Source organism: Macrobrachium nipponense, chromosome 23, assembly GCF_015104395.2.
Source record: "Macrobrachium nipponense isolate FS-2020 chromosome 23, ASM1510439v2, whole genome shotgun sequence".
NCBI classification, from domain to species: domain Eukaryota; kingdom Metazoa; phylum Arthropoda; class Malacostraca; order Decapoda; family Palaemonidae; genus Macrobrachium; species Macrobrachium nipponense.
This window is the reverse complement of record NC_061090.1, coordinates 78,613,673-78,629,860: the sequence shown is the minus strand read 5'-3', so window position 1 is coordinate 78,629,860 and position 16,188 is coordinate 78,613,673. Positions and strand designations below refer to the sequence as shown.

The 16,188-nt window shown below is 37.5% G+C and overlaps 1 protein-coding gene across 1 annotated transcript in view; it reads left to right on the top strand.

Annotated features, from left to right (window-relative positions):
- Window positions 1–16,188, top strand: part of LOC135198290 (uncharacterized) — a 220,918-nt gene that overhangs the window by 123,903 nt on the left and 80,827 nt on the right. The window contains exons 30-31 of the mRNA XM_064225864.1: window positions 2,027–2,179; window positions 7,521–7,611. Coding sequence (XP_064081934.1) covers window positions 2,027–2,179; window positions 7,521–7,611 — 244 coding nt within the window. The remainder of the gene's footprint in view (window positions 1–2,026; window positions 2,180–7,520; window positions 7,612–16,188) is intronic.

Sequence of the window (16,188 nt, the reverse complement as noted above, 5' to 3'; positions counted from 1 at the left end):
ACCTCGAGATACGAAAGGCTCAACTTACGAAAAATCCAAGTTACGAAAGCAAAGACGAAAAATTTTACTGCTCTACATACGAAAAGTTTTCAAGATACGAAAGGTTTCTGAAAGTCCGAGATTCGCCCCATAACAATTTTGAAACTCGCACCGCACGCCGCCATCTTAGTTATAGTAGACTCGCCACCATCCTCCTGCTCTCCCATTGGTTCCTGATGCTAGCCAAGCCATGAATCCTTCTCTCTAATTGGACAGCATCCCTCCCATCATGCATCTTCTATACATACGTACTACGTGTTGGCGTGCTTTACCTCGGCCACTTCGCACCCGAAACTTTACCGTACGCAATCGGCATTTGTTCGCTCCAACGATTTCGTTTAATAACGTAAAATCGTTAGTGATTTTGTTGCAGTACATACATATTATCGTGTTGTGAGAACGTAACTTAATTACGTACAGTACATAGAGTCATGGGTCCCAAGAAAGTTGCTGAAGTTCACAGAAAGAAGAGAATGCTTTCTATGGAGACAAAAATGGAGATAATAAAAAAAGTATGAAGCTGGCTTGCGGTTGAGTGTGATCGCTAAGGAATACGGCCGAAATCCGTCGACGATAGGCACCATCCTTAAGCAGAAGGAAGCCATCAAAGCAGCTACACCTTCCAAGGGCATCACTATTTTGTCCAACAAGAGGAGCCATGTGCATAATGAAATGGAAAGGCTGCTTCTTGTATGGATCGAGGACAAAGAAATCGATGGCGATACGATAACCGAGACGGCAATCTGCCAGAAGGCCAGCGCTATTTTCGGCGATTTGATTGCCCAAGCCAAAGACGACGGCGGAGAGGGGACATCAACGGCAACCCCAGAGTTCAAGGCTTCTCATGGGTGGTTCGAAAAATTCCGTAAACGGACTGGCATCCATTCGGTGGTGAAGAAATTGAAATTACGTAAACTATAAAAAAGTAAAACGAAATGTAAAAATAAAAAAAGACAAAATAAATTTTATTATAAGTTTTTTGTAAAGTAAAGTGTTACAGTTTTGTTAATGTGTTTTGTAAAGTTTAGTTTGTTTTTTGACATTTTTTTATGTGTTTCGTAAAGTTAAGTGTACGTATCTGCCGTTTGTCCTCCTCCTCCTCCTCTGCCGCCACTTTTGGAGATAGCCTCACTCGAAAGGTAAGCTTCGACATTTTACGTTACAGTAATAATATTTCTTGTACACTAATATACACTTTATTTACAGGTTTGGATTTTTATTCTTAATTTAGGTATTGAATGGTCCAAATTGTTGTAGTATTTCATTGTTTATAGGTCAATTTAGCTTTATTATGAAATTTAATGGGGTGTTTTTGGAGGGCTTGGAACGGATTAGCCATTTTACATGTAAAATGTGTTCCAAGATACGAAAAACTCATTATACGAAGGGCGCCTCGGAACGGATTAATTTCGTATCTCGAGGTACTACTGTACATTTGATTTGGAAGTATTTTATTCGCATCACATCGGCCTAATCGCTGATTTCCTTTTTTAATGACAGTGGAATTCATTGTTGCAAACCCCATAAATAAACATCATATTTGCATATTCCACATTCTTGAAACAGTAAGGCTTTGTCTCCAGTTTTCTGCTCACAAAATGGCGGAAAAGTGAGGCAAATGTAACAAGTGAAGTGACCATCCCCCTCCCCTCCCCATAGCCGTGCGTACTCTGACATCCCGAGCGCGCCATCTTATTTGGCCACTTAATGATACCAGTTATTTTAAGAATTCGTTCTCACCAATAAATGAAGTCTTAAAATGCATAAGTCTATTGAACATTTTCTGCTTGGAATTACCTTTTCTTTCATTTCTCGAAATGTTTGCATAAACGTGTTACACCCTGTATATACACAATGTATGTATGTATAAACTTTCTCATCCATAATCCTCAAGGATACTTAACGTTGAAAACCCTATTAATGATAGCTTTTATAAAACAGAAAGCCTCCTCATAACATAACAGTGCCTAAATGACTGTATTTACAGGATCGTTGAAGAGGCAACAGCATCTTTTAATGCAGCATTGGAACAGATAACAAATATGACTGCCTCAGCCAACAGTTCAGTTCAAGAGGCCATCACTGCCTTGACAACACTTGTCCAGCCATTCATCGATGCAACTATAGAAGTTTTCACTAAGTGAGTTGAGAAGGGAATTATTGCTAGTGTAACGCAAAATTTTGTGGCTATCATTTTTCCATGTGCATGTGTGTATATATATATATTATGTGTGTGAGTATATATATATGTATATACATATGTACATATATATAATAAAAATTGCGAGATGTAAGGTAACAAATTTTGATTAAGTAAATTGAGAACATTAACCTAAGTACATTGGAACAAAGATATAGTACAAGGTATTATCAGTGACTCTACACTTGGACTTTACTTATAAATAAATTATGTATTGTTTAAAAAATCTGCAGTGGTGTAAATTAAATTTATACATATTTATAATGTGGTGATAAGAAACTGGTCATAACTTGAAAACAGCCAATTTCTTAGTTTAGGTAATAATGCCAACAACTATTTTCAAATTACGATTGGACTTCTTCTAGTCAGATTAAGAAGGAGAATTGTGCAGGTTCTTAAAAGCTCTTGTTTGTATATGTAAATATATTTCTGATATGTTTTTACATTTACAACGCATTGGATTTCTTCACCATTCCAATGACTCATGCTATTATGAGACTTGGCCATTGGTATAAATTTTATATTTCAATTCCATTAGGCTCTCATAGCTTTGCATAAATAGGTTCATAAATATTTGTGTTTATTTTATATCTTGCTTGTGGTGGCACTTGGGTGTATGTGCATAGAAACAACGACCCCTAAAAACCACATACGTACATCCAATCTTCGGTTTTTGTGAGAGATCAGAAGGATCAGATTGCTGTAGCCTTCTGTCATCCACCTTCCAATAATAATAATAATGATAATAAAAAGGTATAATTAGGAAGGATGCCTTCTCTGATGGCAGTAGCATTGAATATTCCATAACTGTTTCAGTGGCATTTGACATAAATAGAATCTTCTCAAGTCTTCTTATCTTTTTCTCATCAACATGCAGCTGGTATATCAGGTTTCCTAAGGACACATAAAGATTTCAGATGTCATAGGTTTATTTCCTCTGACGTGTCGACGGTGCACAGGCAGTCATCTAAGAAAGTATACAAGAGAGGGAATTAAGATATATATATGTGGTTTATAGGTATTTATAGCAGGTAGGGCGTGTGGAATCAGTGGGTAGGTTGGTAAGCAGGGATTTTAAATGGTCATTGGTTGGTGGCGAAATCTGCCCCTGAGGCGTTGAGATCTCTTAGGTCCGTCTGGGGTTGTTGGTGGGGATTGGGTGTTGGTTAGGGTACCCACTACCTGGGTGGTAGTTATTATAAGCCGTCCAAATTACATGTCATTCACTTCCGGTGCTCTCTCTCTCTCTCTCTCTCTCTCTCTCTCTCTCTCTCTCTCTCTCTCTCTCGTGACGATATATGGAGTCGGTTGTTTATTGTATTTTTTCTAATGATAGAGGGAGAAATTCTGTTTCTTTTACTACATTGATTCTTGGCTTTTTTTCTAAAATATGTAATGCCTCGAGATAACGTAGACATCTTCAGTCCGGTGCCTGGTCAATATTTTCTACGTTTGTTATAAGCTCAGTTCTCTCTGGTCTTCTGTTATGTTTTTCCTTGTAATGATTGAAAATGACCCCTTCTTGAAGGTGGCAGGAGAGACGCTTAAGGAGTCTGGTAGTGGTCATCCTGATATAGGAGTGGTGGCACCCTTCCACCGAGCATGTGAATTCGTATATGACACTCCTCTTCAAAGACGTTTCTGGAGGTGTCAGGTTGTTTTAAGAAGCAGCTGGCTGGTTTTAATATTTTTATAATAAATTATGAAGCTAATTTTATCATCTTTGCAGTGGGGGAGACATTTTCACATATTATTTTCCTGATAGCCTTTTCATCTTCCAAATATTTGTGGTGCATATAGTTTTTACAAAATATTTTTATAGCTCCACTTTGGTCGTTGTTGGTTTCAGTTGTGCTATTCTGGTGCCAGTTATTTATGGAGTCTCACGTTTGACATTGGACCATACGATTGGTGAAGTTGTTATTGATGAGGATGTGTGTGGACCTTTCGATCTCCCTCGTGGTTTGTCTTCACGTGGAGCAGTATGTGAGGGCACAGCGGACGAAGGCATCTACCACAGATCTTTTATACCTGTCTGGGCACTCACTGGACCCATTAAGGCATAGACCTGGGTTCGTGGGTTTTTTATAAACCATGGTGGTATATCCAGGGTATATTTACGGCACCGTAAAAACCCACAAGCCTGGCAATCCTCTCTGCCCAATTATAAGCCAAATACCAACTCCAACATACAACATCACAAAGAGACTCAATGAACTCCTCACGCCATATATCCCTGACTGTTATTGTTTACAGTCTTCTACTGACTTTTCATGTAAACTTTAAGATGCTCTGACTGAAGGTGTCATCACCTCTCTTGACATCGAGAGCCTCTTCATGAACGTTCCAGTCGACAAGACAATTTAGCACATCCTCGATAGAGTATATAGATGTGAGGACATACATGCTTTGAACATCCTTCAAGAAGCCCTAAAAGCCCTTCTTTAAATATGTACCAAGAGGCTCCATTCACAACCCACAGAGGACATCTTTATTGTCAGATTGACAGTGTGGCAATGGGATCCCCATTAAGGGTTCTATCTGCCAATTTCTACATGAGTGTTGTCGAAGAAAGGGTTTTCAATAAGATCCCCTGCCCTCCTCAGTACCATTGTTACATAGACGACACCTTCATAAGAGTCGACAAAGAAGATCTTGAAACTGTAAGAAGGACTTTTGAAGATGTTTCGTCCTCCGCTTCACATGCGAATGCAGCATTGATAGTGCCCTACCCTTCTTGGGCGTTCGTATACAGCAGACACATATGGAATATACCACCATGGTTTATGAAAAACCCACGAAGCTGGGTCTATGCCTTAATGGGTCCAATGAGTGCCCAGACAGGTATAAAAGATCTATGGTAGATGCCTTCATCCACTGTGCTCTCCCACACTGCTCCATGTGGAGAGAAACCACGAGGGAGATCGAAAGGTCCACACAAATCCTCATCAATAACAACTTCACCAATCGTATGGTCGAATGTCAAACACGAGACTCCATAAATAACTGGCACCAGAAAAGCACAACAGGAACCAACAACGACCAAAGTGGAGCTATAAAAATATTTTGTAAAAACTATATGCACCACAAATCTTTGGAAGATAAAAAGGCTATCAGGAAAATAATAAGTGAAAATGTCTCCCCCACTGTAGAAGGGGATAAAATTAGCCTCATAATTCATTATAAAGATATGGAAACCAGCCAGCTGCTTCTTAAAAACAACCTGGCGCCCCCCACCCATAAACATCTTTGAGGAGTGTCATGTACTAATTCGATGCCACCACTCCTATGTCGGGATGACCACCACCAGACTCCCTAAGTGTCTCTCCTGCCACCTTCAAGAAGGAAAAACATAACAGAAGACCAGAGAGAGCTGAGCTTATAATGAATGTAGAAAATATTGACCAAGCACCGGACCAAAGATGTCTACGTTATCTCGAGGCATTGCATGTATTAGAAAAAAAGCCGAGAATCAATGCAGTAAAAGAAACAGAATTTCTCCCTCCATCATTAGAAGAAATACAAGAAACCGACGGACTCCATACACTGTCACGCGAGAGAGAGGAAGAGACATTGAGAGAGAGAGAGAGAAAGAGAGAGAGAGAGAAAGAGAAAGAGAGAGAGAGAGAAAGAGAGGAAGAAGCAGAGAGAGAGAGAGAGAGAGAGAGAAGAGAGAGAGAGAGAGAGAGAGAGAGAGAGAGAGCACCGGAAGTGGAAGACATGTCACCTGGACAGCTTATAATACCTACCACCCAGGTACCCCAACCAACACCCAACCCCCGCCAACAATCCCGGACGGACCTAGGAGATCTCAACGCCTCAGTGACAACCACATATCTTAATTCACTTTCTTGTACTATACTCTTAGGTAACTGCCTGTGCGCTGTCTTAGAGGAAATAAACCTAAGACAACTGAACCTTTTTATGTCCTTAGGAAACCTGATATACCAGCTACATGCTGATGAGAAAAAGATAAGAAGAATTGAGAAGATTCTATATAGCCATAGACTTTTCTCGGGCTGGTTATCCACTTTCCAAATATTAAAAGCTGTATGATGATTAAAATACACATATATCAGACATACATATACATATACATACATATATACATATAGTATACAGACAACCTAGTTTAAGCAGCAGTTATTTTTCTCTAAGCAGGCTAAGAGATGGACCAACTGAGTCTGCTTTACTTTGACATTTCAGCTTCCAGATACTTATAGAATTTTTTTCCCAATTTTGTAAAATCTAGCCAATGGATTTCTAAACTTCAAAGAGTGTAGATTATTTTATATAAATTCATTTTGTTCCAAACATAAGAAAATGTAAAATAACACACCAGACATTAAAAGTCCGACCTCAAATGAAACTTTGATTTATGATGGTATTTTTACCAGAAGGGAACATTCTCAGTGTTGTCCTGTTGGTGTTGATGCATAAATTGTTACTGAATTCTCAATGGATAACATAAACCATTGCAGCAAATAGTTTCTTCAAAACTTGAGAAACTATTCATTGGAAAAATACTACACTGCCTTGTAACACACATGTGCATGCACACCATCCAAATGTTAAAGCTCATATTTGTTGATTGAGAAGTATTTTTTAAAAATTATATTTTAGTATGGTTTTTCTTTCTAATATACTTTTTTATTATTTAGGCATGCTGTTCTATGAAGACTTTTTTTTTTAGAAATCAGTGGCATCTGCAAATTGTTTTGTGAAGTTAAAGCAATTTCAAATAATAAAGATTGATATAATTAGAAAATCACATAATCACACGAACAGGTCCTCGAAAGTTATCGTTTGTACATTCTTCATTAATGTTCTTACAAATGCATCACTTTGAATTTCTATTCCCAGTGATAACAGTTATGGTGGTACGGTTTACTTTGCAATAAAGGAAATGAGGTAGTAGATATATGTTTTAGTAGTAGGTGATGAATTGTATATGAACACAGGTATGGAAGCTATGTAGAGAGGTAGAGCCATCAGTGCAACTCATACAGTGTCATGTAGGCATTACATACTTAAGGTCCTTTGCAGTGTCCCTTCGGCCCCTAACTCCAACCCCTTTCATTCCTTTACTATACCTCCATTCATATTCTCTTTTTTCCACCTTTTCCCAACAAATATTTCATAGTGCAACTTTGAGGTTTTCCTCCTATTACACCTTATAAACCTTTCTATTCTCGGTTCCCCTTTCAGCGCTGAATGACCTCATAGGTCCCAGCGTTTGGCTTTTGGCCTAAGTTCTATACTATTCCACTCCATTACACAGATATGGAGGAGAGCTGTCGGACGCCCTGACCGGGAAGTGCTGGGGAAGCATCCAAATGCAAGTAGACGAAGTGGTGGCGTCGGTCCAAGAGGTAAGTGCAATAATCTCTGAGAAAATAAAAGTTTAAAAAAAAAAAGGAGGCTGCTTGAAAGGAAGTGAACTGGAAGATTTCCTGTAGTCTCCACTTTGGATTTCTATACTGCCCCCATCACAATACCAACTTGAGGTTAATAGTTCTTTAAAGTAGATGGTTTGTTTAAGATTAAGTCAGCAAGTTAACAGCTGACCTTGTCAATGCCCACATGTCGCAGAAACTGAGGTTTGGCAGTGCAGGGGAAAAATGATGCCACAGTGTCTTTGTTATGAAAGCAATTAGTTCCCAACGAAAATATTTGATGTCACATGTCTTGTCATGTCAGTATTAAACTTATGGCAATACGCTTGAAAGCCTTAAATCGAATAGGCTCTGCTTCCCGAAGTGGGGTTAGTGCTGTCAGTGCACCTCAGGAGCGGTGCACTGTAGGCATTACTTATGGTTCTTTGCAGCATCTCTTTGGCCCCCCTGGCTGCAACCCCTTTTATTCCTTTTACTCTACCTCAGTTCATATTCTCTCTCTCTCTCTCTCTCTCTCTCTCTCTCTCTCTCTCTCTCTCTCTCTCTCTCTCTCCCATCTTACTTTATTTTCTCTTCTAACAATTATTTCATAATGCAACTACAAGGTTTTCCTCCAGTTACACCTTTGTAAGCTTTCTCTCAATTTTCCTTTGAGCACTGAATGACCTCATAGGTCCCAGCACTTAGTGGTCGGGCCTAAAATGTATATTCTATTCTATTTAATTGGGTCTGCTATGCCTGTATTCTTAACAATGAAATGTTTGTCAATACAGGAATTTCTTATTTGTTCCATCCTTGCAATCTTAGAATGTCTGACAGACTGTAGGTTGTTTAAACATGAGGAAAAGCTGAACCCTATGGGGTTGGGTGGTTGGAGGTGGTGTGTGTGTGTGTGTGTGTGTGTGGGGGGGGGGGGGGGGGGGGGGGGGGGGGCTTAGAAGCAGCCTCTTGCAAGTCGTGTCTCTCCCAGACCACATCCTCCACAGTACCAGCAAATGTGCACATTGATATTTTTCTTTGATTGCTTACAGTAAAGTTACCATGCTATTTGTGATAATAGCTTTGGTATCATTTTAAGCAGAATAGTTTATTATAGCATAATATGGTAAAAACAGCAGAAAGTAGAACATCTTCATAGCAGGTGAGAGCTGAATATTAGCAAAAATCTTATATGTAAGTTTTGCTAAAATGAATTAACCAAAAATAGAAAAAGATATATCTTATATACTTTTATAGAGCTTAGCTAGGATAACTTGCATTTTCATTTAATTACAATTAATTTCTATCTGTCCCCCCAAAATTATAATAAAACTCATAGAGGAAAGAAAATCCATAGCATGAGTCAGCTTTCTGGAGCAGAAAGATGTAAGGTACCTTTTTTAAAAAATCACGAAAAAAGATAATAGTACAGACTAGGTATTTTGTAACCTTGCAAAGGACAATAAATTGTTTTATCCATTGTTATAAAATTCATGGCTACTTATGCCAGCTGAATTCTTGGCTACATATGCCAGCTGTTTGGCAGAAATATTGCAGTGAAAGTGAAATAACAAATGAAAAAGAAAGATTCAATAGCACACGTAAACATCAGCTGGAATGAAACAATTTATAAGTTCTATTTTTTTTTAATTCACAAAATACAGATATCAGTTGTTTATTTTCTACATAGAACTGAAGTCATGTAAATTACCTTTCCACTTATAAAATACAGTAGTGCTAGCTATTCCATATGAAAGTGCAATCAAAGAATATCAAAGATATGGTCTGATTCTGACTGCAAAGCTTGGTGATGTGAAAAATGTGATAGTGTTCCCCCTTAATGGTGGGGGATGCATACCAGGACCCCCCCCCCCCCCCCCCCCCCACCCCCCCCCCCCGAATAGTTAAAATCCGTGAATAGTTAAAATCCTTATAAAAATGCTTAAGACTAGCTATTTTGTTAGTTAAAACTCAAGAAAAACCCACTAAAAATGTTTATATCTATTGTTTAAATATATCACAAAAAGTGCATTTTATGATGAAATTTATTAAAAAAAACAGGAATTTGTGGATATTTTCATAGAAAAATACCATGAATATGTGAATTTCCTGCGAACAATGGGTAGATCTGGTCCATAGAGAAGTCTTCGAATAAGTGAGTCCGCGAATGCTGAGAACACCAATATGTGGGGTCCACTGCAAAGCAAAATCACAATATAACACCACAAAAAATATAAAAATACATATACAGTAGACACCCCGTATTCACAGGGGATGGGTACCAGACCCCACGAGTAGCTAAAATCCGTGAATACTTGAAACCACTCTAAAAATGCTTAGAACTGCCTACAGTAGTCCCCCCCGTATTCATGGGGATGGATACCAGACCTGTGAAAAGAACCCACGAATACTTAAAACAGCCTATTTTGATAGTTAAAACTCAATAAAAACCCACTAAGAATGTTTATACCCGGTTTTTTAAAAATAGTTTCATCACTAAAAGTGCATTTTATGATGAAATTGATAAGAAAATAGTACAGTAATTTTTAGATATTTCTCATAGAAAAATACTGCAAATAAGCAAATTTCCCACAAAGAAGCCTCTCAGAGTATGGAGGAGTTATGGGAGTTCCATTTGACAATGTCTGAGAGAGAGAGAGAGTAAGTTTTGTGGTTTATGTTGCTGTTGAGATTGTAAGGTGTGTGTTTGTGTTTTGGTTTTCTGTAAGAGAGAGAGAGAGAGAGAGAGAGAGAGAGAGGAGAGAAGAAGAGAGGGGGGGGGGGAGGAGAGAAGAGAGAGAGAGACCTTATCTTACATCTTCCGGTATATTTTGCATCTTCCAATCTTGGATGGTCTGGGATGCAGCTTAGATATTTGTCGAGCTTCTTCTTAAACACATCTATGCTCACTCCTGATATATTCCTCAGATGCAGGCTTGGCAGAACGCATTGAATAGATGCTGCATTATCGATGCTGGTGTGTAGTGGATTAATGTCCTGTGTGCTTTCCTTATTTTTCCTGGATAGTTTTGGGCATATTAATCTACCTCTGCTTGCTCTTCTGATATTTTTAGCTCCATGATGTTTTCGGCAATTCCTTCTATCTGTGTCCATGCTGAATCATCATGTGAGTTCCCTTCTCTTCCTTTCTAGACTATATAATTTTAAGGAATGTAGTCTTTCCCAGTAGTCAAGATAGTGTGGGTACCATATCATATTGCAGTATTCAAGTGGACTATGAACATATGTTTTATAAATAATCATGTGTTCAGCTTTTCTTGTTTTGAAGTGCCATAACAACATTCCCATTTTTGCTTTACATTTTGCAAATAGAATTGCTATTTGATCATTGCATAACATGTTCCTATTCATCATCACACCAAGGTCTTTAACCGTTTCCTTATTTGTGATTGTCTCATTATTAGGTCCCGTATATGCATATAGCTTTCCTTCTCTGTCTCCATAATTTATTAATTCAAATTTATCAGAGTTAAATACCATCCTATTTACCTCTGCCCAATCATATGCTTTGTTGAGGTCTCTTTGTAGCGTGTTCCTATCTTCATCACAAATAATTTCTCTACTTATTCTTGTGTCATCGGTGAAATTACTCACTACCGAGTCCTTAACATTACTGTCTATGTAATGCAGCTAACACCGTACCTTGTGGCACACCGGATATTACCTTAGCTTCATCCGATTTCTCATCGTTTGCAATAACTATCTGTTTTCTGTTGCGCTAAAATTCTTTTAACCATCTTCCTACTTTATCCATTATATTATGTTTTCTAATTTTCTTTGCTAATATATTATGATCTACCTTGTCAAAAGCTTTTGCAAAGTCTAGATAAACCACATCTGTTTCATTTCCGCTTTTCATACTTTTGTATATGTTCTCACGTTGGCCTAACAGTTGGGTTTGTGTACTTTTTCCGGGTACAAAACCATGTTGTCCTATATTAAACAAATTATTTTTTATTAAATGTTTCATAATATTTTCTTCATTACCCTTTCATACACACTTTCATAATATGTGATGTTAGACTCACAGGCCCTATAAATTACTTGCTCTAGTCTGATCCACTTTTGAAAGTAGGGGTAATATATGCTAATTTGTGCTTATCATAAATCTTGCCTGTATCTACAATTTGTCTTAATAATATTGCAAGTGGCTTTGCGATAGAATGAACTAGTTTCTTTAACAAAATAGCAGGGACACCATCAGGCCCAGCTGCAGCTTCATTTTTAATTTCATTAATAGCCTGCACAATATCAGCTTCATTAATATCTATTGTCTGAATAAATATCATATTTTCATCCCTTACATCTGTATCATTACTTCGTTTATCAAATTCTAGGGGTGAATTCTCTCTTATATCTTTCTGCCAATAGTTGCATATTTCCTTTTTTCATCGTTAATCTCCCTTCAATTCTTAGAGGGCCTATTTCTATTCTCTTTATTCATCTTATTTTTTGCATTTTCACGAGTACAATAGTTTGGGGTTTTGCTTGATATTTACTAGGGGTTTTTCTTCCAAGTCCCGTTTTTCATTTTCTTTTGATTGTATAATCTTTTGTTCTGCCTTTTCTATCTTTTTAGTTCCACCACTTTCCATGCATTTTTTTCTTTTGCAAGACCTTTTTTCCACTTTCTGATTTTCTGGAACAAGATCCTTCTGTCTCTTGGTATGCATGACTGATGTTTACTTTTCTTCTTTGGGTATATATTATCCACTATTTTCTCTAATATTTTATATAATATCTCCGTATTTACCTTTATATCATCACTTACGAAAATGTTATCCCAATCTTTGTTTAATTCTTCATTATTTCTGACCATTTTATATTTTTACTGTAGAAGTTGTATTTTCCATATCCTTCCCTCTTTTTCATTTCTTGCTTATCTCTGTTTTCACTAGCTTTGAAATGGACTGTTAATTCTATGACATTATGGTCTGAAATACTCGCATTATAAACTATTATTCCTTTAACATAATTCACCTCATTCACAAATACTATAACTGGTTCACTTAAGGTAGATTCTTGAGTGAGCCCCATGCCTACGAGACGTTAGTTTGGCCGGCCGCTGATTGGCTGGGAGCTGCCTACTCCCGATACCAGAACCATCGCAGCCACCAAACAAACGTCTCGTAAGAATAAGAATCATCCGAGAATCTACCTTAAGTGAATCAGTTATAGGTCTTAAAGTATTTTTCCTTTCTTGTTGGCAGGTTATTTATTTGTTGAATGTTGTATTCTAGTAGCATATCTAATAGCTTTTCGAATTGCCACTTATCTTCTGCACTACTATTACTCTCTTTTTTATATGTATAAATACAACCACAATCTCATATTCATTCCTTCCAGTCTACGAAAGGAAAGTTAAAGTCTCCAGATAGGAGAATAGTCCAGTCCTTGTGATTTCTACATATATCATCTAATTTTTCTATTATTGTGTCAAACTCTTTAGTATTAGGGGGTCTATATACTACTATGTTCAATAATGTTTCAGATCCCCTATCAGTTCACATTCTGAGTTACTATATTTCTCACATATTTTTCCTTATTTTTTGTCTCTCCCATACATTGCGGTTTCCCCTTAATTCCTATTTTTCTATCTGATCTCTAAGTTTAGAATCCTTTTACTTGATCCTCATCACCAGTCTCTTGGGAATACCAGCTTTCACTTATATTCATTATATCTATTTTCTTTTCAATTTGTGTTAGTTCTTCTAAGTACTCTATTTTTCTTTTTGAGTTACTTGTAACTAAACCATGCGCATTCATCACTATGATTGTTTGCGAGTTATCTCCTTCATTTTATTACTCTATTTTTCTTTTTGAGTTACTCGTAACTAAACCCTGCGCATTCATCACTATGATGGTTTGTGTTTTATCTCCTTCATTTAATATGGGTAATAATAAGGAATTTCCCATGTCTCTTTCCTGTTCTGGTAAGTTGTTCTTTTCTTCATTTCCAGAAATTCTGACATTAAAAAATCCAACTTTTCCAAAATATTTGATCTTCCTTCATCATAATTATTCATTTTTTGTCTGAATCTGCAATTTTCTCGTATCTGCAATATCCCCTAACATCATACATACAGTATTTATCTCTTGAGCTGTAGTATCTTGGAGCTGATGCTTGGAAATTCTTTGCTGACACTCCATATCGTGGTGATGACTTGCTTTTTTCCTTCACCTCATGTTCTTTATTCCTCTCTTTATTTGTTTCTTTCTTATTTTGGATTTTATTTTTTAATTGATTATTTAATTGATTTTGATTCATGGCTACAGGGTGCATATATTTACATTTTTTGTCGAACTTACATCCTTTTCCTTCTTTTAGGTTTTTGCATATTTTTGGATGTAGATCTCTGCAATCATCCTCATAGCCGTCTAGGTATGCACATTTACCATAGATTTCATTCATAGTTGTGACATACCTTGGGATGTTTGTAGTAACATCTTTCTCCGAATCTGCAATTCCCTCTTTACAAAAGGTTGCAGATTTTGTCTTTCTTGTCTATTTTTTCCTCTTTCCCATCAGTGTGCAGATCTGGGTAGAGCCTCTCCAGGGTTTTATTTTGTGTTGTCATGTCGTAATTTATTTCTTCGTATGTATGCTGCTTGATTGCCTCATATGTAGTATCAATGAGCATCTCTGCATCCATACTCTTGTCTTGTTCTTTGTTTTCCTTATTTTTTTCTGTCATTTCAGTTTTGTTTTCTTCTCTTCCATTTTCCTCTTCTTCTTCCTCTTCCTCTTCAACTATTTGCACATGAAGCCTTGATTTTATAACATTGTCTATCCATGATAGACATGTTGAGCAAAATATTCTGGTGTCCTTACTTATATTTTGCATTACTTCAGCAAATTGAGGATGTGTTGGAATGTTGCATGCAGAACATTTTCTGATCAGGTTTTGTGGATTAACTATGCTATACCACACCTTACACAGTTTACATGCTTTTGGCATTGTTTTTCCTATTGCATCGATTAGTATATTCATAATGTTCACCTTATTCATTTTCTTTGTCGGAATATGCTGATTGATGTAAATTTTCTTTATGAGTCTCTTGACCACTTGGATTTTATTTGGAACTTCTTCAATTATTTTCAAAATGTTTTCTGATGATTTGTTCCAGTTTTAAGGATCACATCCTTCTAATATGTCTATGAATGCTTTTGTATCTTTTTGATTAGGGCTGTTATTTATCTCATAGATGAGAAATGCCAGCTCCCTTCCTGCTACCTCATCATATTGCGAATCTGCTAGACACGCAGGATTTTGCCATTTTTGTCCACAGTTGGAACTTACTGCCATCTTGATCTGATTTACAATATTTCACGTGATAAACTAACTAGTAGATGCTTTTTCCTACTATTTTCACACTACACTAATCTTATCACCGAGAGAGAGAGAGAGAGAGAGAGAGAGAGAGAGAGAGAGAGAGAGAGAGAGAGAGAGAGAGAGAGAGGGGGGCTTAACTGGTGGATAGATTGTTAATGATAAGTTTGCTGTTGGTGAGTTCTGGGTTGTCTGCTGGTGCTGTTGGTTGTTAAGGTCAGAGTTTTGAGTCAGTCTTTAGGCAGAGCCTGTGAAGATCAGTAGTGTCGGCAGCGGTCTGTGAAGAGTGTTGAAGGCATTGAAAGTCAGTTAAGTTTTGTGTTATTGATTTGTTGTTTAGTTGTTGTTAAGTTTGATGTTGTTTGCTTCAGAGTTGTTGTGCCTGTGTTGTTGGATTTGTTGTGCTTGTGAGTTCCTGGTGGGTTATATGTGAGTTGTTATAGTTGAGGGTTGTTGTTGTTGTTGTTGAGGGCTGTTGTGGTTCCTTGGTGTGGTTTTGAGTTGTTAAGGGTTGTCGGCAATGAGCTGTTGCAATTCCTTGGTGTTGTTAGTGGGTGTGTGTTGCCTTTTTGTGTTGTTTTTTGTGTTAGTGATTGTTTGTGCAGTGGTCTTTTGTTGTGGTTGTGTTGTTGAGTTGTGGTTGTGTTCCTTGTTTGTTTGCTGTGTTGTTGAGTTGTGGTTGTGTTCCTTGTTTGTTTGCTGTGTTGTTGAGTTGTGGTTGTATTCCTTGTTTGTTGCTGAGTTGTGGGGTTGTGGTTCTTGGTTGTTGTCTTCGTTGTTGATGGTGTCTCAGTGACCTTGACCAGCAGACAGCACAGCATAGCCTTGATTATCTGGGGTTGGGTGAGTACCTGTGTTTGTGTTTTTTTTGTTCTGTTTGTAGGTAGGTCAGTTGTCCTGCGTGTATTCAGTAGTGTAAAGAGGAAAGAGCGACTGAGGGTGAGTTTGGCAGCTGGATTGGCAAGTTTATGTGGGGGAGATTTTGCCCGCTTGTTTTTTGAGCTTGTGATAGTTGAAACACAAAAACCTCTCTAAAAATGCTTATACCAGGGTATTTTAATAGTATTATCCCAAACATGCATTTATTCACGAAAATTATAAGAAAATACTGTATAATTCGTGAATATTTCTCAGTGGAAAATATCACGAACAGGCAAGTCCTCAAATTTGGGGGTTTTACTGTATAGGCAGTCCCCTGTTTACGAAGATTTTGGCTTACGAT